This window comes from Linderina pennispora, assembly GCF_002104995.1.
Source record: "Linderina pennispora strain ATCC 12442 chromosome Unknown DL89scaffold_15, whole genome shotgun sequence".
Classification (NCBI taxonomy): Eukaryota; Fungi; Kickxellomycota; class Kickxellomycetes; order Kickxellales; family Kickxellaceae; genus Linderina; species Linderina pennispora.
This window is the reverse complement of record NW_024468263.1, coordinates 197,754-221,316: the sequence shown is the minus strand read 5'-3', so window position 1 is coordinate 221,316 and position 23,563 is coordinate 197,754. Positions and strand designations below refer to the sequence as shown.

General features: G+C 52.9%; 11 protein-coding genes across 11 annotated transcripts; 5 read left to right on the top strand and 6 right to left on the bottom strand.

Annotated features, from left to right (window-relative positions):
• Positions 1-274: 274 nt before the first annotated feature.
• DL89DRAFT_64546 (uncharacterized protein) lies at positions 275-3,465 on the bottom strand. Its single transcript, XM_040891928.1, has 4 exons — positions 3,209-3,465; positions 2,977-3,129; positions 2,693-2,896; positions 275-2,612 (listed from the first exon to the last, which is right to left on the bottom strand). The coding sequence occupies exons 1-4, from the start codon at positions 3,252-3,254 to the stop codon at positions 652-654; spliced, it is 2,364 nt and encodes a 787-aa protein (XP_040740508.1). The 5' UTR covers positions 3,255-3,465; the 3' UTR covers positions 275-651.
• Positions 3,466-4,828: 1,363 nt separating this feature from the next.
• Positions 4,829-5,173, bottom strand: DL89DRAFT_260162 (uncharacterized protein; the record flags this gene model as incomplete). Its single annotated transcript, XM_040885757.1, has 1 exon — positions 4,829-5,173. The coding sequence occupies one exon, from the start codon at positions 5,171-5,173 to the stop codon at positions 4,829-4,831; it is 345 nt and encodes a 114-aa protein (XP_040740507.1).
• A 238-nt stretch (positions 5,174-5,411) lies between these two features.
• DL89DRAFT_324939 (uncharacterized protein) lies at positions 5,412-7,119 on the bottom strand (the record flags this gene model as incomplete). The annotated part of the gene is made up of 4 exons (XM_040891496.1): positions 6,043-7,119; positions 5,886-6,008; positions 5,572-5,804; positions 5,412-5,542 (listed from the first exon to the last, which is right to left on the bottom strand). Exons 1-4 carry the CDS (start codon positions 6,792-6,794, stop codon positions 5,412-5,414), a joined length of 1,239 nt encoding a protein of 412 aa, XP_040740506.1. The 5' UTR covers positions 6,795-7,119.
• Positions 7,120-10,376: 3,257 nt separating this feature from the next.
• On the top strand, positions 10,377-11,127 carry DL89DRAFT_64532 (uncharacterized protein). The gene is made up of 2 exons (XM_040891927.1): positions 10,377-10,603; positions 10,693-11,127. The coding sequence occupies exons 1-2, from the start codon at positions 10,541-10,543 to the stop codon at positions 11,092-11,094; spliced, it is 465 nt and encodes a 154-aa protein (XP_040740505.1). The 5' UTR covers positions 10,377-10,540; the 3' UTR covers positions 11,095-11,127.
• Positions 11,089-14,876, bottom strand: DL89DRAFT_270044 (DNA-directed RNA polymerase II subunit RPB2). The gene has a single exon (XM_040888545.1). It carries the CDS (start codon positions 14,830-14,832, stop codon positions 11,161-11,163), a length of 3,672 nt encoding a protein of 1,223 aa, XP_040740504.1. The 5' UTR covers positions 14,833-14,876; the 3' UTR covers positions 11,089-11,160.
• An 81-nt stretch (positions 14,877-14,957) lies between these two features.
• Positions 14,958-16,550, bottom strand: DL89DRAFT_64508 (histone deacetylase 1). Its single transcript, XM_040891926.1, has one exon. The coding sequence runs from the start codon at positions 16,440-16,442 to the stop codon at positions 15,084-15,086; it is 1,359 nt and encodes a 452-aa protein (XP_040740503.1). The 5' UTR covers positions 16,443-16,550; the 3' UTR covers positions 14,958-15,083.
• A 513-nt stretch (positions 16,551-17,063) lies between these two features.
• On the bottom strand, positions 17,064-17,981 carry DL89DRAFT_216613 (WD40 repeat-like protein; the record flags this gene model as incomplete). Its single annotated transcript, XM_040884317.1, has 1 exon — positions 17,064-17,981. A coding segment is annotated over one exon (918 nt), but the record flags the coding sequence as incomplete, so codon positions are not given.
• A 241-nt stretch (positions 17,982-18,222) lies between these two features.
• DL89DRAFT_270042 (Creatinase/aminopeptidase) lies at positions 18,223-19,489 on the top strand. Its single transcript, XM_040888544.1, has one exon. It carries the CDS (start codon positions 18,268-18,270, stop codon positions 19,426-19,428), a length of 1,161 nt encoding a protein of 386 aa, XP_040740501.1. The 5' UTR covers positions 18,223-18,267; the 3' UTR covers positions 19,429-19,489.
• A 1,717-nt stretch (positions 19,490-21,206) lies between these two features.
• DL89DRAFT_270041 (uncharacterized protein) lies at positions 21,207-21,786 on the top strand. The gene has a single exon (XM_040888543.1). It carries the CDS (start codon positions 21,287-21,289, stop codon positions 21,698-21,700), a length of 414 nt encoding a protein of 137 aa, XP_040740500.1. The 5' UTR covers positions 21,207-21,286; the 3' UTR covers positions 21,701-21,786.
• Positions 21,787-22,433: 647 nt separating this feature from the next.
• DL89DRAFT_270040 (uncharacterized protein) lies at positions 22,434-22,876 on the top strand (the record flags this gene model as incomplete). Its single annotated transcript, XM_040888542.1, has 1 exon — positions 22,434-22,876. A coding segment is annotated over exon 1 (383 nt), but the record flags the coding sequence as incomplete, so codon positions are not given.
• A 205-nt stretch (positions 22,877-23,081) lies between these two features.
• On the top strand, positions 23,082-23,559 carry DL89DRAFT_270039 (uncharacterized protein). The gene has a single exon (XM_040888541.1). It carries the CDS (start codon positions 23,122-23,124, stop codon positions 23,491-23,493), a length of 372 nt encoding a protein of 123 aa, XP_040740498.1. The 5' UTR covers positions 23,082-23,121; the 3' UTR covers positions 23,494-23,559.
• The last annotated feature ends 4 nt before the right edge of the window (positions 23,560-23,563 follow it).

Sequence of the window (23,563 nt, the reverse complement as noted above, 5' to 3'; positions counted from 1 at the left end):
GCAACATGGGGCAGAGAGTGACGGGCTTGCCAAGAGTACGGCAAAAGATCGATAAGGCTTCTGCAGCTTCCAGGCTGGGGCGATCGGCGAGTATACCCCCAGGCAAATGTGGTGCCGTTATGGCGGAGATTTCCCCAGAATACAAAGCAAATTTAGTCATAAAACTATATTGCTTCCATATGCGCCAGGTGCTCGTCATCATGTGGCCCGCTGCACCTAACGGCTACAGCCCTTTAAGCAACAGACACGCATTGTAGCAGACAGCGTCGACAAGTGACGGTAATAAAACATTTATTTCATAGATGCGGAAAGGATACTAGCTGATTTTAAATGGGCAGCACTCATCGTCGTCAGCAGGGTATCAGCAACACTATTCTTTATCTTCACCCGCTCCTTGGAAGGGATACTTGGTTCGGACATTCTTCCAATACTTCGCGTTAACGTCCCCCAATACCGAGGATTTTTTAGAGCCCGATTACTGAACAACCCATGTACAGTCCTCTTGCAAGACCTTTGTAAATATTCGGTATCGGGCTGGGCTTGGTTGAAGCTGCGAACGATTTTATCCTCAAATACCTCGATGCAAGAACATTGCACCATCTTTTGAACACGCAGCATCGTCAGTATCTCCAGTGTACCATTTCCTAATTCTCAACCCTTTGCATCTATGAGTATTTGTTCATAATCTTCTCTGACACCGACTGTTGCGCAGAGACACAGTAGGTAGAGTACCGACTCCCAGTCGTCCAACTCTGTCTGTTCCACATCTGTATCCGATATGTTGCTGATGCTCCTGTAGGGGAATGTCCCCACATTCTCTGAATTCGGCGCCTGACGCTCACTTACATCCACTGCGCAGTCGAAATCTATCAGTAGTCCGCGAGGTTGTTTGCCTTCCTCACGCACGACAAGGATATTGTTGTTTGAGATGTCGCGGTGGAGGATGTTGCACCGCCGCAGCACCTCGGAGTGGCAGCGCAGCGCATCGCCTAGTACAACGATAAGCTCGTGGACAGACTCGACAGTTTCCAGTGGTTCGCCGATCGGTGACATAGCTAGGCGCTTATGGGCGCGGAACGGTATTGCTGTGTTGTCTGGCTTGCACAGAGAGTAAAGCGGGCCCAGTGCATTTCTTGTGTTATCCTCAAATCGGCCCCCGTCAGTATCGAACGAAACACGACCACCGGCTTCGAGCTTTGGATAGACCAGGTCCTCGACATCTGAGTTCGCAAGTTCCTCTGTGATTCGGCGCATAAACATCACCTCGTCTCGTCTGTCTCTGGTGGGGTCCTCTGTGGCTTCCGGCCATGTGTCCTTCAAAGCAAACTTGGGCTTGATTTCGTCGCCAGAAGGCCTCTCGTCTGTCACCAAAAAGCACCTCGTGTGCCGACCGAAAAGGCTGTCTGCTCCTGGTAGCACCTTGTCAAAGTAGTACGTTTTTGTGGCTGTAGAGCATGATGACTCGTCTGCTGTGTCAGGGCACTCGATGGTCCCGCAGTTGTTATCCTTGTCCCAGTGGATTGTTGTGTCGAATCCCAACTGGTCCTCATCGCAGAGAGACCAGTTGACTAGCAGCTCGATGAATTGTTGGCGACCAAATGCAGTGGACATGTCAAGAGCGCTGGATGAGAAGACCACATCGTTGGAAAATAGACACACCCGCACCTCATTGTCGCAGACGGTCAAGCCAAAAGCAAAGCGCCGGTCGAACTGAGCCTTATAGATGTTGCATGTGCTCTGCATCAGCTGTGCGTACGCCTTGTCAATGATGCGCCGAGTTTTGCCTGGTCGTGCCTCGATGACAGCGAATGCATCAGCATAGCAGAAGCTGTTGAGTGGCTCAATACTGCTGTCTCTGTGTTGTGTAGTGATGCCTGCTTCGATGGTTGGAGCATTGCCTGTGTTGCTGGGATGGCACTCTCGATTCATGCATGGTAGAAGACGGCGATATGTGCGATGCTCCCCAAGCGCATCTGCATCCAGTGCGCTAATGAAACTGTCGATCTGCTGTGCGACGAAATAAATGAATGACTGCACGGATGTGTGTATCTGTTTAGCATCGTCCATATTGTCACCACAGGTACTGTCTGGTGGTGTAAATGGTGCTCCAATAGGCTGATGCTGTATCGACTCGGGTGCAATCCACTCCCGAAACCCTGCAAATGCATTGGCCGTGGCTGCGCTGTGCTCATCCTTGCTCATGGCAGATGCTGTGTCGGAGAGCAGCAGCTGTCGATAGTTGTTGTTTTGCATGGGCGCTTCCAAAGCCGACTGGGTTTTGCTGGTGTCAGCTATTGCGTATGTGCTAGTTGTGTTGAGCCGATGCTCCATCTCGGCTGAGATGTGCTTGGAAATGTTGCTGGCAAGCACTCTCCCGGCAGCACTCCGCGGTTTTGCGATGTCGAGCACTGCATCTGCATCTCTGATGAGCCGCGTCTTGACCCGCATGTCTGCCTCAGTGTCTGTCTCGTCGTCGTCATCACTACACCACCTGCTATCAAGCGAGGATTCCGCTGTATATGATGCCATACTCGGTGCTGAGGATACTGTGGAACTGGAAGACCCGTTCAACGTGGCAGCGGTCCTAATATTGCTGGACTCTGGAGACCATTCTACATTGTTCCATAAATGTTAGCTGGTCATCATGTAGTAAACATCCATGTACTTGCAAGGACGACAGCCATGTGCTTACCTTTTGGTTGGCTTGAGGTGTGTGAGTTAATTGGCGACAGCAATTTATTGCCTGAGCTTGAAACTTGTGCATGGGCACTCTGTCTGGTGCGAATTCTGGGCTGCGTGTCAGTGCCTTTAGTTTTGGCTGCTAAATGCTTCTTTTTGCGCGACTGGCTGCCAGCCTTTTTGGCAGATGATCGGGAGCTAGGTATTGAAGACTCGCCTACACTTCCATATACTGATCGATTAGTATCCGACACTACCACTCTCCCTTCGTACTATAAACATACGCCATGCCCTTACCTTCACTTGAAACTGTTGCCTGCGCCGTTTTTGCTGGCGATAGCCTGTTCTTCTTCACCAGATTCTTGTCTGTCTGATGCATCTTGACGCCAGAGCTTACCGGCCGATCAGTCGTTTGAGCAGCGGGCTGAGCTCCTGTTGCTAATGGTACGACTACGATGGAAAATAGGTGGTGGTTCATTTTAATGCAGTGTTCTCGATGCCATCACATTTACCACAAGCATAGGCTTACCTCCAGTTGAAGTCTGAATCTGCTCCGAGCTTGCCAGCGATGGCATGTCGATAGGGTGTGAGAGTAGTGCCTGAATGCTCTGATTGGTGTGGGCGCTTGCTCGTCTGTCCGCAACCCTTTTTCTTGTGGCCTGGCGCTTCCTTGCGCGTAGTTGGCTGACACCCTTCCTGGAAACAATCCGAGTACGCAACACCAGCGATCCGGCTATTGAGTTTTATACTGTGTGATTAGTATCTAAAAAGCAAACGCACATGCCATGCTACTGACAACAATGTCTTACCATCCAAATCGCTTGAAGCGTGTGCCTTTTTAGGAGGCGATGGTCCTTCATCATCAGACGAATCCTCATCATCGGCCATCTTTCTCTTGGTGATAGAGCATTCTGCCTTGGAAGTCAGTTCAGTGGCAGACAGAACTCTTGCTGCTGATAGTACGACTACAGTGACAAATAAATAGCAGCTCACTTTAGTATGGTGTTCTAGGTATAGGCACAACTACGACTAGCATACACTTACCTCCAGTTGAAGTCTGAGCCTGCCCTGTGCTTGTCGGTGACGAAATGTTGATAGGGCACACCAGTAGTGCCTGAATACTCCGCTTGGTGTGAGCGCTTACTCGTCTGCCCACAGTCTTGTTTCTTGTGGCCTGGCGCTTCTTTGCGCATAATTTGCTGTCAGTTTTGCGGGCAATGATCCGGGTGCGCAACACCAACGAGTCATCTACAATGTCATGTATCGTGTGGTTAGTATCTGAGGTGTCAGTATGCCTACTGCCACAACAATGCGAATATCCTACATACCTTCCGCGTCACCATATGTGCGTGTCTTTTTGGCAGGCGATGGTCTGTCATCATCGAGCGAATCGTCATCATCTGTGAACTTTCTCTTGGTGCTGGGGTTGAGCGTTTTGCTGGTGTCACACACACGAGAAGTGCACACCCTCTTGGGTGGGTATATTTGCAGGTCGATGCCTGGCTGGTCGGGGTCCGAAAGCGGCCGCTTGGTGCCGATGCAGACTATGGAGCCACAAGTGTGCGCCTCGAGTACCTGCTGTTGCTGTGCGGGAATTTGCTTGCTGCTCATTACAAATGAAGAAATTAGGGAAAATGCAGAAAATGTTAAACTAGGAGGTCAAATAAGCGAGATCAAGAGGCCGTCAACAGTCTACAGTTCAACTCAGCTCTTTGAGCAGGTGTGTCTACCAGTGTGGCTTTTGCTTTGGATGCTATGTGGTTGTTGTCGTTAAGATCAGGCTGCTTATACTGCTTGAGCAAATCGAATCTGATCCAGCCAGGCATCTGTCACCCGAAATGTGGCTGATGATGAGGAATGCTGTACTATTACTAGCGAGACATTGGCTGCAATCGACAAACTTGAGCTACGCATACTCTCTCCAATAATAGTCATTGCTCTTGACACTCAAATCAGCAAAGGTTAAGCTAACCAGGTGAGCGAGCCACCTCTCGGCCATTGAGGTATTGTGTACCATCAATGTGATATATACTACTGTAAGCTGCGATAATGGCACATGATCTAACTATACTCTAGTCCTCAGTACCTGAGTTTCAATGTAGTGTGAAAAATAATAAACATGTAATTTAATAGAAAATGATTGAAAAACTCAAGCATCTGAATCTGCCAGTGCTTTAACCACCATCATCGAGTCCCTCCAGGCTTTTTCCATGATCTCAAGCAAGTCCGAAACAATCGTGCCCTTCATGCTTATCCGCTCTGCAAATGGATTAACACCCTCAGGCTCTCCTTCAACCGTCACAAGGCCTGTTCCCTTGTACCGAGGGTTGTTTAGAGTTTGGTTATTGCACAAGCCTGTGTACAGGCCTCTTGCAAGCCTTTGCAAATATTCGATATCGGGCTGGGCCTGGTTGAAACCTGCGAATGATTTTATCCTCGAACACCTGGATGCAAGAGAGCTGTACCGTCTTTGAATTCCCAACAATTTCTGCATCTGCTGTGCACCATTTTTTAATGGGCAACTTCTTTATCTCTTCTGGTGACCGCTGATATCTCTCTCCAATACCGACTGCTGCACAGAGACATAGTAGACAGAGAAGTGACTCCCAATCGTCCAGTTCTGTCCGTTCCACATCAGATCCAAGCAGATTGTTGATGCTCCTATAGATATGAGATCCTGACTGAATAGTAGCGGGTTTGCGCCATTATCCTTTTCCAGATCCAGGGCATTATCAAAATCCACCAATAGGCCCGCGTACTGGTCTGCCCTCCTCACGCACGACAAGGATGTTGTTGTCTGAAATGTCGCGGTGGAGGATGTTGCACCGCTGCAGAACCTCGGTGTGGCAGCGCATCGCATCGCCTAGCACAACAATGAGCTCGTGGACAGACTCGACTGGTTTCCAGCTGGCTCGCCAATCGGTGACATAACCAGACGCTTGTGGACGCGGAACGGAATTGCTGTGTTGTCTGGCTTGCGCAGCGAGTAGAGCGGATCCCAGTGCATTTTCGTGTTGTCCTCAAATCGGACCCCTGTCAGTATCGAACGAAACGCGACCACCGGCTTCGAGCCTTCGGATAGACCAAGGTCCTCGACATTTGAGTTCGCAAGTTCCTCTGTGATTCTGGCGCATAAACATCACCTTCGTCCCGCGTGTCGTCATGGTTCTGTAGAACCTCCGGCCATGCATCCTTGCACAACAAACTTGGGCTTGATTCTGTCACCAGCAGGGTCCTCATCTGTTACCAAAAAGCACCTCGTGTGCCGACCGAAAAGGCTATCGGCTTTGGCAACTTCATCTCTGAAGTAGTACGTTTTTGTTGCCTGGCTGCCCTGATGACTCGCCTGGGGTGTCAGGGCACTCGATGGTCCAGTACTCGTGCTCACTATCCCAGGTCATCGTCGGATCATACCCCAGCTGGTCTTTGTCGCACAGCGAGAGGTTCACTAGCAGCCCAATGTACTCCCGACGACCTGCACTTGCTGATACGTCCATGGGGTTGCTCTGCAAATATGCAGTCATTTGAGAATAAGCAGGACCCGCACTTCGGTTCCACAGGAAGGTCTGTCCCAGAATAAAGCGGCGATTTGGCTGGGCGGCATACATGTGGCGCGAGTAGTCCACAAGCTGCTTATATGCGTCATTCTTGTCCTTGCGGGTGTTTGAGTACTTTGCCTCGACAATGGCGAATATATCTGCATAGGACATATCAGGCAGCTGCTCTTCCAAATCGCCAGGTCGGCAGGTGGTCAACCCGATGTCAATCTTGCGGTCGTCGTCGCCACATAGGGGCTTTCTGTTCGTCTTCGGATAGCAGATGATGCAGCGCTGATGAACGACAGAAGGGAAAAGCATACCGAGACCAAGTTTGTCAAAGAGGAACTTGACAAATGGGGCGACAAAGTGAACGAAGGACTGGAAGGGAGCGTACAACTTCGTTTCTTTCTTGCCGCCGGCCTTGCCCTTGTTGTGGTGGCGGACCCACACCTGCAGCTCCTCCAGGATTCCTCGCAGACTTTCGAGGAACTCCCTCCTTTTAGCCTTATACCCTCTGGTTCGAAGTCGACGCGAGCGCGGGCTTTCGTTTTTGGCGTCCTTGTACAACAGGTTCATGGTGTGAGTGAGTATTTTGTTCGCATCGGAACCATCCGTGATTGGGGTCCAGCAAATGTTCCAGCTCGAGGATGGATAATGACGGCTATGGATGAAGAAACACTACCCGCCTCTCCCCTCGGAGCTATGATAGGTGTGGATTTTGGTCGGTACCCTCGATGAGTTGGCCAGAGACAACACTCTCGGCGAGCTCCTCACGCTCTGCCTGGATCTCTTTTTTGGTTAAGAAGCGATTCTGGCAGCTGGTCTATATCCAGAGGCCTTTGCAGGAGCTCGGTCTGTCCGGTGACGACGATGCTGTCTCTTCTCTTGACCTCGATTGCTGCCTATTTGTCAAGTGTTGTGTTAGTAGACATGCTCTTTTGGTTAAAAACGTACGAGGATGTTTCCAGTACTTACTGTTGCTGCTGCTGCTGCCGCTTTGCAACGTGTTGTCGTTTGGCGCTGACGGCACCGGTGAGTGACTGAGCGCTTTGCTCACGTCGCCCCCTCTCAGGCGCTTTCCTGGACTGTTCTTGAGTGAGATACTGCTTGTGCGCTTGGCAGACATGGTTTAAATGTTAGGTGTAAGTAAAAAATAATGTCCAAAGGGCAAAAGTACAGGACACATAGGATGCTTGCGCAGCCAGGATTTGTAGGACGGCGACTGCAGCGGCACTGTCTACTGTACTTGCTTGAACTCACTCTGTCGGCAGTCCCTTTTTGCACATGCAGGCAGATGTGGCTTGTGTATGTGCCGTATTTCGGTGCACGACTAAGCTGCCGATGGGTTTTTGTCACTTCAATTAGCCATTGTACCTGCTTCAGTTCAGGTTATCGATGCATTTCCCCATTTCCCCTGGCCTCTATCCATCGTTTCTGCATACCCATTTCTTTTATGTGAATACTAGCTCATTTACGGTTTGACAAATGTATTCATTTATATATAATTCACTATGTGTACATATCCAAATGCTCATGGACGCAGGTCGGCACCAACATTCCGTAGAGGCCACAGAAATGTCACTGACAATCTGCAAACCTCTGGGCGTCAGTGCCATCAAGTTCCTTTTCTGGAATAGAAATACTGATCAGCTATGGAGAACGTCAAGCCTGGCTGCACAGGCAAGTAAGGGGGCGCCTACCTACATCGCCTCCGCATACCTTTCCCCAAGAGAGTGACATCTGGCCACAAATGTGGTCGGGGATACTTGCTACCCACACAAAAAGAGTGCGGCAACACGTGTGATCAGCAAATGAGCTGCTGTCTATATTTGGATCCAGGGGTGGTTTAAGGTGCCCCAGATACCACCCTCTCTGTGCTATAGAGCTGGGGCTAGGTTCTTGAGCCCCAGAAGGTGCGTGCAGCTCCTCCTGTGTACTATACCATCTGCTCGGTTTTTGCTGAATGGCACTTATGCCGGCAGGCTGCATGAGCGATTGGTAAAGCCGTTTTGCCAAATCATGGTCCTTTTGCGCTGTGTCCCTCTTTTCCAGACAAAATAGTCATTACTCAGTTAGCTTGTAGTTGTTGATGGTGACGTTTCTTATTTGCAACTCCGCTCCGCATATAGGTCTTGGGTGCTGCCACAGCGAATAAGGAGTGCATCCTGCCCTGCTCAAAAGGCTTGCAGTGCCATTTGCATTGTCTATTTCCATGCAGCTTACACAGTGTCTTGGCTGGAAATACACGCCTACTTTTATGCTGCTCACAGTCTATACTGCCAAAATCCCCTCCATCCCCTGCATGCTCGAAGAAAGCAGAGCAGCGGGTTGTCACTATCAAGTGTTTTGTACATGGCCTTGCGCTGCGTGCTGCTGCGGATCATTGTGCAGCTGCCATTTTCGGTTAATTAAGCTCCTGTTGCGCAACCAAAAATGCTTGTTCTGCTCATGCCAATAGCCCCTGATTTTGGAGCAGACTGACACCACATGCACGGCCATTGTTCATACTCATTCTCGCTGCTCCATCTCCGCATGCTTCAGTGCTAAACATTGTTTTTGGCCTGCCGGTGTGGAATTCGAGCGATGCCAAACTTTTATTGCTCGGGACTTTCAGTCCAAGCTCCGGATCCACATAGACTGCAATGCATGCATTGCCGCTGCTGCCCTTCAGAAGCAGTACAATGAGTCTTTTAGTGCAAATCGGTATGCTCTGCGAAAGAATCGTTTGACTAAGGTCCTAGTCAGGCAGTGGGCGCTATTTTTTTAGAGATCACTTCCATGTGTGGACACCAGGTAGCAGGACCACCCACTCTGATATATATGACAGAGAGAAACGATGAACAAATAGCAGCACAGCACAGTATGGTATGGTATTTATCAGAAAATTGGACTAATCTTTTTCTTACTCTTTCTTTTATTCTCGAATCGATCCAGTCACCGATCTGGTCTCTCTCTCCTTTTCCGCAAGCTCCCTATTATCTCTTTAAGACTGCATTGGTCTGTCTTTTCTCAATATATTCTCTTTTACTAGGGTGCTACAGCCCGACCCAACTCAATACCTCATAACCTCAAACACAGACTACCAGCGCTTCCAGCGACTCCACAAGAAGGCGAGCCTCGTGGACAGGTGGACGAGCAAGATGTCGTGGAACAACATGCCAAAGAGAGCAGCCAGGTGGATACTTCGGGCATGGATGAACTAGCTGGTTCACTGACAGGCTTGGCCGTAGGAAGAGTGCCACAGATACAAAATGGCAATATTCAGGGAAGCAGCACTGGACGCAGAAACGCAGGCGATGTCGCCAGTGACGATCAGAGCGACCCTATCTAGTCAAGTTCCAACCCCCTTCGTGTTGATGAGCAGCTGCAGAACAGCATAGGCAGCGAATCCCTGGAAAGCTGAACTGAGCATGTAAAAGCACATATCAGTTTGATCCCCGACCCGGCATTTAGGCAATGAATGTGTGCCATTTTGGGTAGGCCAGTGTCGGAGTGGCCACCCGAACTATTTCTAGTTACCGGCCATACTGGTACTGCTGCCTTACGCCAGCAAATAGTTGGCGAACCGCTACCTGCAGTTGATAGTGGTACCCAAGATGCTCCCCATGCTGCATTCAGCGGTGGGGGCCCTAATATTGCCGGTTCGGTGCATACTGTGGTGCAGGAAGAAGTGGCTGCGTCTGGTACAGTTAAGCGTCCGACTACAGAAAGCCATGGAGCCCGAACCCAGATGATGGCCTGAATGACTCTGAAGAACAATAACCCCTACTCAACTGGTCCAACTTTATAACAAATACACGGCTGACAGACTGTGTTTGATATATATCGTATTGCGTAGTAAAAGCTCCAGACATAAAAGATGTCAGCCATCTACTCCAGCTACTCCAGATGCCTGCCACTAACAAAAAATCACAGGCGCAGTGCTGCAGGTATGTGTAGAAATTGGGCAAGTATACGCTATCGCATTTTCGGTCGTTAATGCCAGCTATTTGTATGTGTAAAGCAGACTGCAAAAGCGTGTCTTTGCAAATAGCCTCCACAGCTGCCGTGATAGCCTGGTACGACGATCGGTAAAGTCTATAGACGGTCTCCAGAAAATGCTAATCAGCTCTGATCGATCACTTGCAGATTAATTCCTCTGCTATCTCTGTGTGTCTCCAAAAAGCTGCCTGGTCTAACATGAAGCGGCTCAGAAGCAAAAGAAAAAAGCCAGCCCACTAGAACTGGACCCAATTGCAGCGAGCTCCAATTCACCTTCCCCTCGTCTCTCTAATTCGATTTCATACTTTTTTATTTCCAATTCACAGTCACGGTTTTGTAAAATGGGCGCGTCAAATTCCAAGCAGGAGCCCGTAGTTATCTACGCGAACGAGGTCCCCATTGGCGTAAGTACAACTCCCCCTTGACGCAGCCAATACAGACCGGTCCTTCTAAAATACCATCCGTGTAGTTTTCGCCGGGACTGAACGAGAAGCTGGTACGCGAAGCGCAGACGAAGAAGAAGCAGCCAGCGGCGCCGACCAAGTCCTCGGGTGTGCAGCTGTCGGAGAAGGAGATCGCAGATAAGGTGGAGCAAGGGGTAGCGCAGGAGCTGGCGCGGATTCTGGAGCAGACGCAGCTGGCGGCAATGCAGGCGAAGGAGCGGCAGGCGAGCACGGCGGAGCTGTTGAATGAGATCCGCGATACGACGGCACTGCTGGGGGAGCGGCGGGGAGAGAAGTCGCCGACGTTCCAGAGCGCGCTGGCCAAGCGCGATGCGGTGGCGGCGTGCCTGCGGGAGAAGGGCGGACGGACGCTGGATTGCTGGGAGGAGGTGGGCGAGTTCAAGCAGGCCGTGGGCGAGCTGGAGCGCGAGTTTGTTGCTGGATCCAAGTAGATTGCATGTTGTGTTGTTTGCGGGGCAATATTGAGTACGTCAAATTTTTATATAGAAACTTTTTGTTTAGTTTTGTGCCGTGACCATCAGGCGCGGGGCAATGTTCATTGCCATGAGCTCCTGGAACAGCAGCTTGCAGGCATACGGGATGTGGACCTGCGAGATCTGCGTGCTGTTGCTGCAGGCTGTGCACTTGAACTGGTTCTTCTTCAGGCTGGCGACAGCCATCAGGCCGCACCTGTCGCAGACATGCACTCTGTAGGCATCGGAGGCATCAAACAGCCGCTCCTTCAGGAACTGAGCCACGCCGTGGGCAATCATGACATCGCGCTCCATCTCACCGAAACGCAGGCCACCGTCACGCGAGCGACCCTCGACGGGCTGGCGGGTCAGGATCTGCACGGGGCCACGGGCACGCGAGTGGATCTTGTCGTCGACCATGTGCTTCAGGCGCTGGTAGTACGTGGGACCCAAAAAGACCTGGGCGGCCAGCTTCTTGCCGGTGTGGCCGTTGTACATGACCTCGAAGCCGCGGGGCTGGTAGCCGTGCTCCAGGAGCTCGCGCGAAATCGCCTCGACAGTGACGTCGGTGAAGGGCGTCGCGTCGCCCTCGGACCCGAGCAGCGTCGACAGCTTCGACAAAAGGCACTCGACCAGATGCCCGATGGTCATACGCGACGGAATGGCGTGCGGGTTGATGATGATGTCGGGCACCACGCCCTCGGCCGAGAACGGCATGTCCTCGGTGCGGTACGTGATGCCAATAGTGCCCTTCTGGCCGTGTCGCGACGCAAACTTGTCGCCCATCTGCGGGATACGCGTCGAGCGGATGCGCACCTTGACGAACTTGTATGCCTCCGAGTTGGTCGTGATCATGACCTGGTCGATGATTCCGTGCTCGGTCGACCGCAGCGGCTTGGATGCATCCAGCTTGGTGTGGTTCTTTGTGCGCTGGCCCAGCTCCAGCGAGTCGGCCGGGATCGCAGTCGTCTTGCCAATGATGATGTCGTCGCCGGTCACCCGCGTGCCAGGCGCAATCAGCCCGTCCTCCTCCAGCTTCTCGTAGGTGCCGTGCTTCAGGCGCAGCGTGGTGTCGCGCGTAGGCTTCTCGAACGTGCCCATCTGCGACATGCCCTGCTTGTCCTCCTCGTCCTGGTACGTGCGGAAGTACAGCGAGCGGAACAGGCCGCGGTCAATCGACGACTGGTTCATGATGACAGAGTCCTCCTGGTTGTAACCGCCATAGCACATGATTCCAACAACCGCGTTCTGGCCGGCCGGCAGCTCACGGAACTTGAGGTACTCCATCGAGCGCGTGGTGGCCAGCGGCTTCTGCGGGTAGTACAGGATGTTGGCCAGCGTGTCCATGCGCAGCTGGTAGTTGGTGAGCATGATGCCCATGGCCTGCTTGCCCATGGCCGACTGGTACGTGTTACGCGGCGACTGGTTGTGGTCGGGGAACGGCACGATCGACGCGCAAATACCCAGAATCATCGACGGGTGGATCTCGCAGTGCGTCCACGTCTTGATGTGGATGTTACGCCGAGAGCGCACGCGGGACGCCAGGTCGCTCTCCTGCATCGGCTCGATTCCCTTCTGCAAAAAGAGCCGGCTCTCGCCCAGCTCCTGCGGCGTCATGCAGATCATGGCCGTCTCCTCCTCCTCGGCGTCCAGGTACTCGATGACGCCGTCCGCCAGCAGGTCGTGCCACTTGTAGGCGTTCTCCTCCTGCACATCCGTGGCCTCGATCTGCTGGATATGCGTCTTCTTCAGCAGCAGCTGCAGGTTGTCGACCACAAGCAAGGGACGGCATACGCGGCCAGCGTCGGTGTAGATGCGGAGCTCCTTCTCACGCACATCGCGCACAATCGACACCTCAAACGACATGTCGAGGTTGCGGCGCGCAGCCAGCAAGGGGCGAACCAGGTCCTCGGGCTCGCGGTGGATGCCGACCCACATGCCGTTGAGGAACACGCGGGTGGCATTGAGGATGCTCGAGGCCTGCACCTCGGTCAGGTTCTCCATGCCCCATTCCTCCAGCAACAGGTTGACAGGCTTGGAGTCAGAGCCGACAGTGATGTGGGCCATCAGTGCCAGATTCTTGACCAGTCCGCACGCCTGGCCCTCGGGCGTCTCGGCCGGGCACACCAGGCCCCAGTGCGTGTTGTGCAGCTGGCGCGGCTTGGCGATCTTGCCGTCGCGGCCGATGGGCGTGTTGCAGCGACGCAGATGCGACAGCGTCGACGCAAACGTGTAGCGGTTCAGCACCTGCGACACACCAGCGCGCGCCTGCATGGCCTTCTTCTGGTCGCCCCAGTTTCCGGTGGCCAGCGAGTATTTGAGACCGGTTGAGATAGTGTTGGACTTGACGGCAATGGTCAGGTTGAAGTCGCGGTTTGAGTCAATGCACTTCTGCAGGTACCGCGTCACGTCCTTGGTGAGCTTGCGGAACAGGTTGCGGAACAGCATCGACAGCAGGGGTCCGGCCAGGTCCATGCGCTTCTTTCCGTAGTGGTCACGGTCGTCGGGCTCTCGCCGCTCCAGCGCACACAGAAGCAGCCGGTGGATCATGTAGCCAAAGAAGTACGCCTTGACCGTCTCATTGTGCGCCTGCGTGCCGACATGGGGCAGAAACTCTTTCTGCAGAATCTCTGTTGCATACCGCACACGCTTGTCGCGGCTGACACCGACAGTGGTTCCACGCTTGCCGATAAAGTCGAGCGCCACGTCGCGGTCCTGGATCACAAAGGCCTCCTCGACCGACGGCTTCAGCATCTCCATCATCTGCGCGTCGTTGACATCGTAGGCAATGTGCTCCAGGATGTCCTTGGCAGCCACCATGCCCAGCGCACGGAACACCACCACGGCCGGAATGTCAGAGCGGATATACGGGATCGTGGTCTGGATGGTGTGGCCCGAGCCCTTCTCGACGCCCTTGTTGGACATCTTCAGGAACAGCGGGCTTGCCTGCTTCGACACGCGCTCGGCACTACTGCGGATCTCCGCCGTATAGTGCGGGTACGGCAGGTTCTTCTTGAACACAAACACCGTGTTGGTGGCAATGCGCTCCTGTGCAATCAGCACCTTCTCCGAGCCGTTGATCACAAAGTAGCCGCCCTGGTCATACGGGCACTCGCCCAGCTGGTGCAGGTCGTGGTCGCTGAGCCCATGCAGCAAACAAAAGTTTGACCGCAGCATGATCGGGATCTTGCCGATAAACACCTTGCGCCCGCCAAACAGCCGGCCGTCCTCGTCCACCTGACAGTCGCGGTTCAGAATATCCATCTCCATGTCGGCCACCGACGTGATGTTGGCGTTGCGCGGGTTCAGCGTGTCAGCCACCGACGTCTCCTGGCAGATATCCACCAGCAGCGGCGCCGCGTATGTCAGGTTGCGCAGCCGCGCCTCCTGCGGATGCAAAGCCGCTGAGCTTCCGTCCTTCTCCGTAAACGCTGGCTGTGACAGATATACTTGGCCAAACTCTATGCGGAAGCGCTTGAACACCTCCTGCCGCTGCTTGCCCTGGATCGACGTCTGCAGCACCAGCGTGCGGTTCTCGTCGACGATTTCCTGCAGCGTGTTTTCAATGAACTCATTGAACGACGCAATCTGCTGGCGCACCAGCCCGTTCTCGTCAAAGTACCGGGTAATTACGGCCCAGCAGTCTTCCTGCGTGATTTCCTCATCGTACTCGTCGTACTCGTAGGGGAGTTCGTCGTCGTAGTACTCGGCCTCCATTGTGGAATCTGGATTTAGAGAAAAACTGTATATAATAAAAAAAGGCTGAGCAAAGAGAAAAAACAAAATTGACGCGTGCAACCCACACTCCAGCCTAGCATTATTTGTAAGCCCACACAGAACTCGCTGATATTTAGATCACAAGCAGTGGGAGGAAAAATCAGCAGCGATGAAGGGTGGGAGGGAATGGGCTCTCGCTTGGCTGCGTTGCAACGAGCACAGGCCAAGCCAGCAGCAGTGCCAGAGCCCATTTAATCTCTCTCGCTGTAGTTGCTCCCCGAGTCGTCCTCGGCCCGCTGCTGCTCGCGCCGGATCAAGGGCTCGTCCTCGGCCGGGCGGGTGCGGCGGGCCCTGACGCGCTTGCTCCTGTGTGTGCCAGCGGCCTCCCTGCTGGCAGCCTGCTGGCGCCGCTTCTCTGCCAGCGCCATATCACCGTCGCTCTCCTCCTCGCTATCCGACGGCCAGTCCCTGGGCACCTCGTGCATCTGCACCGACGGGGCGTGCGGCACATGCCGCAGGTGGTCGTGGATATCGGCCACGATTTTCTCCAGCTGCTCGCGCGTATTATGGTTGACCATGTTGTTGGCAGGCACGTCTAGCGAGTAGTCGGGTCCATAGAACTCATAGTAGTCGTTGTAGGGCAGCACCGGGCTGACCTTTTCGCCCACCAGCACCGAGGTCTCGTACGCCCACGTGCGCGCGACATTGCGGATCGTGTAGCCGCCGCCGCCCACACAGAACAGCGGCACGCCAAACGACTTCATGAATTCAACGCAGGCGGCATGGCCCTTCATGCTGAGGTTGAAGCACCCGAGCCGGTCGCCCGACAGCGAGTCGGTGCCGCACTGCATCACCACTGCGCCGGGCCGGTACGTCTCCATGACATTGCGCATGACACGCTGGAACACAAAAGCGTATGTCTCGTCGTCGATTCCTTCGCGCAGCGGCACATTCACCGCATAGTACTTGCCGCGCTCCACCCCGACGTCCTTGATGTCGCCGGTGCCGGGGAAGAAGTTGCCAAACTGGTGGAAGCTCACCGACATGACGCGGTCAGTTGTATAGAACGCCTCCTCGACGCCATCGCCGTGATGCACATCAATATCCAGATACACCACGCGCTGGTGATATCGCAGTAGCTCCAGGATCGCCAGCACAATGTCGTTGACGTAGCAGAACCCGGACGCCTCACCCTTCTTGGCATGATGCAGCCCGCCCGCCCAGTTGATCACTATGTCCGACTCGCCCTGGTTGATGCTCTTTGCGCCCGCGATCGACCCGCCCGCCGAGATCGAACAGAACTCGTACAGCCCGTCGAACGGCGGGCAGTCCATCGGCGGCAGAAATCGCTCGTTGTACGTCGGCATCAGCTCTGCCAGCTCCGGCGACACCAGCCGCAGATACGTGATGTAGTCGTCGGTATGGAACCGCGTCATCTGCTCCGCCGTCGCCCGCGGCGGCCGCCGCATGTTCATCTTTTTGTCCAGCCCATACGACGTGATGATGCTGTGCGCCATGCGGATCCGGAACGGCTTCATGCAGTGGTCGTATCCGTAGTTGTAGTTGCCCACCTCATCGTCATACAGGTATGTGATACGTTTTGGTCCCATTCGGAAAGGGTTTTGAATTGAAAATAGAGGGGGGTACAAAAGCGAGTATGGAAAAATAAATGTCTAAGGTTTGGAGAGCAGGAAAGAGAAAGAGATCGTGAAAAGGGAGCTGTGGTGGGGCAGAGCCAAATTACGCAAAACGAGGGGAAAGTGTCCGTGGCACTCGAAAATCAACCCCCTCCGCTTGGCCTGGAACCCGCCCGCCCGGGTCTCCCGCTACAGATCCGCAAAGAATGCGGCCGACTTGCTGGGCTTCTTGTTCTTCTTTGCCTCGGGCTGCGCCAGCTCGCGCTTAGCCTTGCGCTTGGCCTTGACCTTGTCGCGCTTGCTGACCTTGCGCTTCGTGTCGCCCGAGTCAGAGTCAGAATCGCCCCAGCTGCCCCACCCGTCGTCGCCTTCATTCTCGCTCTCTTCCTCCTCTTTCTGTTCCATGTCCCCCTCGGCCTTCGTCTCCTCCACCTCCACCTCCTCGTCTTCATCATCGTCGTCATCCTCATCGTCATCAATACCAACGATATCAACAATTTCCGATGCTGTATCGTTGCCAACCACATCCACCTCGTCCTCCTCGTCCTCGATCTCCTTTGTGATCCGGATCGCCATGGCCTGCGCATCCAGCTCCTCTTCCTGATCCTCCCGGTCCTCCCGGTCTTCCCGGTCCTCATCCTCGCCGTCCTCGTTGAAGATATAGCCAATGTCCCAGAAATGCACCGACTGGTCGTGCGAGCTTGATGCCAGCCACTGCCTATCGTAGCTCAACACCACCTTCTCCACTGGCAGCGACTCGTGATCGCCTGCAACACCCACGAGCTTGTGTGGGAAGAGCTCGACGATTCGCAGCAGCCCGTCGCTGGACCCCGTCACGCACAGATCCTCAGTGAGCTTGCAGATCGAATCAATGCTCTGCGGATGGCCCGGGAACCGATCCGTGACATCGCTGAACTGCCCATAGGTGAAAATCCCCAGCACGCCGTCGGTCTCGCCGACCACCACCTTCTTGCCCTCCTTCATCACCGCCACCGACAGCAGCTCGTCCTCCTGGTTATCAGACACCATAAACGGCTTCGCCTTGCGCGTATCGTACACCGACAGACACCCATCACCGCTGGTCACCAGCAGATGCCGCTTGGCCTCGTTGAACACCATGTCGGAGATGTAGTCCACGTGCTCCTTGTGTATGAACGCGGCCTTGTTCTGCCGCACATCCCACAGCTTCACCACCCCCGACTCGTCACCGGTCGCCACTATCTGCTCGTTCACGTGCTTGACCAGGTTCAGCGGCTTCTCGTGCGCTGCCTCAATGCGCATGCGCTCCATCCCCGTCGCCACATCGAGCGTCTGCCATGACCGGTCCCTGGATGCCGTATACAACGACGCGCCGTCACCGCTGAAGCACACGGAACGGCACGACTTTTTGTGGATCCGCTGCCGGTACTTGCGCTCGTTGCCTGCGACCGCGTAGTGGTGGATGAAGACATGCCCAGTGATCAGCGAGCTTGCCACCAGGCTGTCTGTTGGGCTGAACGCAATGTCAATCACCGGCTCCTTGAACCGAAGCGACTTTGGCCGCTCTGCGCTGTCGTCCATTCTGTATGAAATTATTCCAGGTTTAGAGGTGCGGGAAGGAATAGAGAAGCGCTGCTGGCCTGAAAGTGCAGCCCCCAGCAATCCGGACGCATATTTTTCCAGATGTGATTGCTGATCAAATCATTGGATTTGCCATGAAAAACGCTCTTTTCACTTTTTTTTTCCATTGCCAGATCTTTCTTCAGTTCAGCACCTCTTCCTCCCCATATATCACAAAATAAAACGACGGCAGCAAACGATGAGCGCAGACAACAGCATTGCACGGTACCAGACCTCGTCGGCCATCGTCGGCCAGGTCCTGAAGCAGGTGATCAGCGCTGCCGCCCCGGGCGTATCGGTCGCGGCTCTGTGTGCCTATAGCGACTCACTCGTAACAGCGCTGTCATCCTCGGTGTTCCGCAAGGAGCGCGAAATTGAGCGCGGCGTGGCCTTCCCGACAACTATCTCTGTGAACAACATCATCCAGAACTTTTCGCCGTCTCCCGAATCTGACTACATTCTTCGCGACGGCGACGTGGTCAAGATCGACATCTCAGCGCACATCGACGGATATATAGCCTCGGCCGCGCACACACTGGTGGCGACAAACTCGCCCTCCATGACTATCACCGACCGCCGGGCGGACGCAATCAGCGCCGCATACTACGCAGGCGAGGTGGCGGCGCGGATGATCCGGCCGGGGCAGACGGCGCGCAATGTGGTCAAGGCGATCGGACTGGTGGCTGGCGGCTTCAACTGCAATGTGGCGGAGGAGACGTTCACATGCCAGGTGGACCGGTTCGTGATGAACGGCAAGAACTCATTCGGCAACCGCTTTGACCCGGACCTGCTGGTGCCCGAGCTGACTTTTGAGACCGGCGAAATCTACACCATCGACTGCACGCTGAGCTCGGGTTCCGGCAAGGCACGCAGCGCCGATATTGATCCGACCGTGTTCCAGCGCGACGTCAACCAGATGTACAACCTCAAGCTGCGCACGTCGCGTGCACTGTTCTCCGAGGTCTGCAAGCAGTACTCGGTGTTCCCGTTCCTGATGCGCAATGTTACCAGTGCCAATCCGGCCCTGAAGGCTGGCATTAACGAATGTCTGAGGGCGCGCCTGCTTGTCCCGTTCACTGTCACCGTCGATAAGACCCACGGCGATACGTTTGTTGCCCAGTTCAAGCTCACTGTCATGTGCCACTACACCGGCCCCATTCGTCTGACGCCCCAGCTGCCTATGCCCAATGTCCGGTCGGCGATTGAGATCCCGCCCGAGTCGGAGATTGGAAAGATCTTGGCTATGGACTACGAGATGTCGAAGCTGCCGGAGCTGCCGAGGCTGAAGACCCAGATCCCGGCCCCCCTGCCCACAAGCAGCACTGCGGCTCCTGCTGATTCTGACTCGATGGAGCTCTAACTCACTCTGGACGAGTAGCTTTTTTGCGATTCCTGTTCACCCAAATAGATATGAAATCAACCATCGAGACAGTGAATGTAAGAGATGTTGACATGGCTACTACTCACCGTGATTTCAATAGCGCTCATATTGCACTGGCAAACTCAGCCGCCGCGCCATTCAGAATACCGATATATAAGCAGAGAAAGACTTATAGGAAGCTATTCGTCGTCTACTATGTCAACATATGAGCCTACATATCTAATTTGATTACTACTTGGGAACACAACATGGCTCAGCCACATACCATCCTTGAGCAATATGTTTGGAGTTGCTTATACTGTGAAAATATTCATCATGACACCATCAGCTGCTGAGGTGACCTCGTCCCCAGCCACAGACTAGATATTTGCAGAACCTTTGGAAGGTAGATATCTGACTGAGTGAAAATACCTCTTGGATATATCGACAATGTTTACGCGATGATGAGGGTATTGACCACTATCATAATATCTGCGTGAGAATGCCCCAACCAACAACTGTTTCGGTTCCGCCGCTACACTTCTTGTCAAAACACTGATGGATGTGATATTGACCACATCAGACTGCCGTTACAAGAAGACACAATATATTTATCATATCTGCCAGCATAAGCCGGAAAGATAATCAACACATACACAATTATTATAATACACACCACATTCCTCATCGAAACCATTTGCTGCTATTAGGGATGAGAGGTAAATAGGTATTACAAATTCGGGTATAAAAAGCCAATGGCAATGCCAAGATGAACTGGTTTATGCGCATCATCTAGTAGCGATGCCTCGCCATCATCGACCTTCACATGCTGTAAGAACTATAGATAATGGCCGGTATATAAAGCTAGATATTAATATAGAATTAGATTTGGCAGAAGCCGCTCGTGTGGATCCCAGCAAAATTCAGAGTCAGCTAGGTCTGCCCACCTTTCACATACTGTGATCGAGGCGTACAGGTGGGAGTTGATGTACAAGGTCAGGTCCGATGCACTTGAGCCCTATAAGGCAACTTTGGCCAACATCAGCAATTTGTGCTAGGAACTCTGCCGTTTGAGGGGAACGCTACTGCCGCGATCTCAGCAGTGAGTTGGATGCTGACAGTATTGCTTCATGGTTGCGTACAGGGATTTCATGTCATTCCCGTGGGGCAGGTAGTACCATAATGCAACCACGTAACGCGATGCCTTGGCTATTTGATGAAAGCGTAGAGTCGCCACTCGGCTTACCTACGACGTTGAGGTCATTTCAGATCAACCTGACTATAAAAGCCTCGTTGTGGCAGTGTGGTGGCTCTAAACCTTATACAACTTTGACCATTTTCTGAGAAAGCGTAAGCATGTTCCCTATACGTGAGGAATTTAGTCAATCAACGGTCACAAGGAAATTGGAATATACATACAATAATGTTGACTTCAAGAGCGATTATGCCATACAAAGAAGCATTAGGTGCCATCAATAAGAACTGCCTAAGCCGACACGCTCTTTCCAGCGCAGCATCGGATAGCAGTCCAAAAATATAGGCATATTGGTGTGGCCTGCTGCGGAGTGGAAGAACTGAAAGTCAGCTCCTGATAATAGGCTAGCTATATCTCCACATATCCTTGACGAAGAATCTATACCAGGGTTTACTGATTCACGGTACAGCGCTAGTCCATAGCAAATGCTTGTTCCTAATAACATACGCCACACCCTGCTTTGGCCAGACCGATTAAAGGGGCTTTTTGCCCATCATTCAGCCACACTCATTTCTTCTCCACACAACACTTCCCCTCTTCATTTTCATGATTTTTCGCTGCGTAGTTTCAATGGTGATGCTCGACGCGAACCCAATATACAGGATGGCGTTCTTCCAATTTACAGATAGCGACGTAGCCACAATTAAACCAAGGGTGGAATACATGACATCGATGCTGAAAGAGGGCCATGGGACGGCGGTTACGTACAAGTCGCTCATCTCGTGGAAGATGCAAAAGGAAAATGCCCACACCCAGGACCGACATACCCTGTACAGCAGAATATTGGCCGACCCAGCTGTAGCCGCGTATCGCAGGGCTCTAGAATGGTATGTAGTCACTATTAGGCGAAAGTTCGAGGAGCTGTGCTACCTATTGCCAGCCAGCAAGATCGCCTGCATAAAGTGGTTCCTTTATGACTACTTTGACTACATTGCAAGCGATGAGTTTTCCCCGTGGAACCACAGCGACATCATTGACATGGAAGAATGTATTGAGGCTCTACCTGTGAGGCACTAGCATGTGTCTTAGACTGCCTCTAGATGAGAACTATGATCTGTAATTTAGATTTGATTAGATGTTGACTTTCAATAAGCCACACTGGGGACTCAAACATCGACCAAAACATAGCGTGAGTACTAGGCCGCTGCTGCTGCTGCCCGAAATTGCGCGGGCACGAGCAGACCAGTCAAATCCAGCTGTCTATTACAAGCAATAGAGCTGTGATCAGGAGCATATTCGACATTTCCTAGATCCTGAACCACATTATAACCAACCATACTATTAGCAGGTTCGCCTTCATTATGAGGGAATATGAGCTGTCATGCATGGCTGGTGCAAATGAGTGTGGGCTAATTGAAGAGAGCCCCAGCTATGAATGCAAGCGGTCAGGACCAAAAGGACTGCATCAAGAAAGTAGCTGGATGCGTCAGCTTCATTCACAAATCATCCCCTGCCGGGTCTGAGATGGAGAGCAAAGTGTTTTGGCTCAAGCTCCTTACCAATGCCAACCCCTATAACCCCCTGGAAACGGCAAACTTTTAGTGTCCCTCACTGAGCACATTAGCAGCCTTTTCTCCAGGTACCATTTTCATTCACAAGTCCTTTCTTTTGCTGTCTCCAGACTAATAATGAACGCGCATCGTTGAGTTTTGAACAAGGAAGCATGACGAGCGTCATCAACTCACGAGGCTATTTAACTAGCAATATGCTAATGGAAATGTTTGCAGCCATGCTCACACCTAGTAACCATCCTCAATCCTTTTCTATAAACCACCATGTCAGCCCCGAGCTCCAGTGCACAGTCTGAACAAACCAATACTCAGGAGGAAATTGGTCTTGTGCAGTCACTCAACCTTGCACCGCATGTGTCAGCAAGACTACTTGATGAGCTTGCAGGTCTCAGACGTCTGTCTAATATGTCACTGAGAACAATGCTAGGATACTTTGCCGCTCGTAGGACTGCCACGGATAAACTTGGTCAGGAAATAGGAATGGAAAGAAGGGAAGAGGCAGTGAACCGCAGCCCTGAGGTTATTGCAGCGTATATTCGTCACAAGCAAGTCATAGAGGATGGTATGGATTTAACCCGCTCTACGTATGAGTGTGTTCCGCTTACTCAAGCGAACACCTTGACAGAATGGTATATGAGAAAGCTTAGTCGAAACGCCTCCAGCTAGAGGTCTTACCCTGTAGCCTCTTCCAATGAAAACCTTGACAGGCACATAGACATCAGAATGGTCTGGCGAGTATGTGTTCCACACTTGTCAGGAATGGAGTGGGCGGACAGTGCCCAGCTGTCCATGCCGCAGAAATTTACGACGGCCATAAGTGATTATTGCAATCATTCCCCGTCCACACCACCCAACCACTGGCCACAGCTGGTGGAGATAACGACACAATTTTGTTAACCCCTTCTCTCTCCTTAAAAAGCACCCGCTATGCCTGCAGAACCGAAAGCTGAAGCGAACAATGAAGCTGACTACATCACTGTCAGCCCGTTTATTCGGTATATGAACCATGCCCTGGCCGGGATCACAGAGGCACCGCGCATCGCCGTGCGGGTCAACCCGAAAACGATGGACGTCGAGTACGAGCCGACAAAGCTGTGGGTAAAAAACACAGCAACAGTAGCATTATTTGGAGCAACGGCGTGGGCCATCTGGTATCGGAGGAGGCGCCTTGAGGCCGTGAACGGGTTGCTATCGCTGGCTGGAGCTAGTCGCCCTGTACTCGCCGGGCTTGCGTGGACCACAGGTATTGCAGGTGCATTGAACCTTCGCCGAGTCAAGCAGGATTCGCTCGACGACTAGATACGTGTATGCGTCTGTGGCTTGCCACTATTTTGTGCTTTTCTTCTCTCCTTTGAATATACGCTCTAAA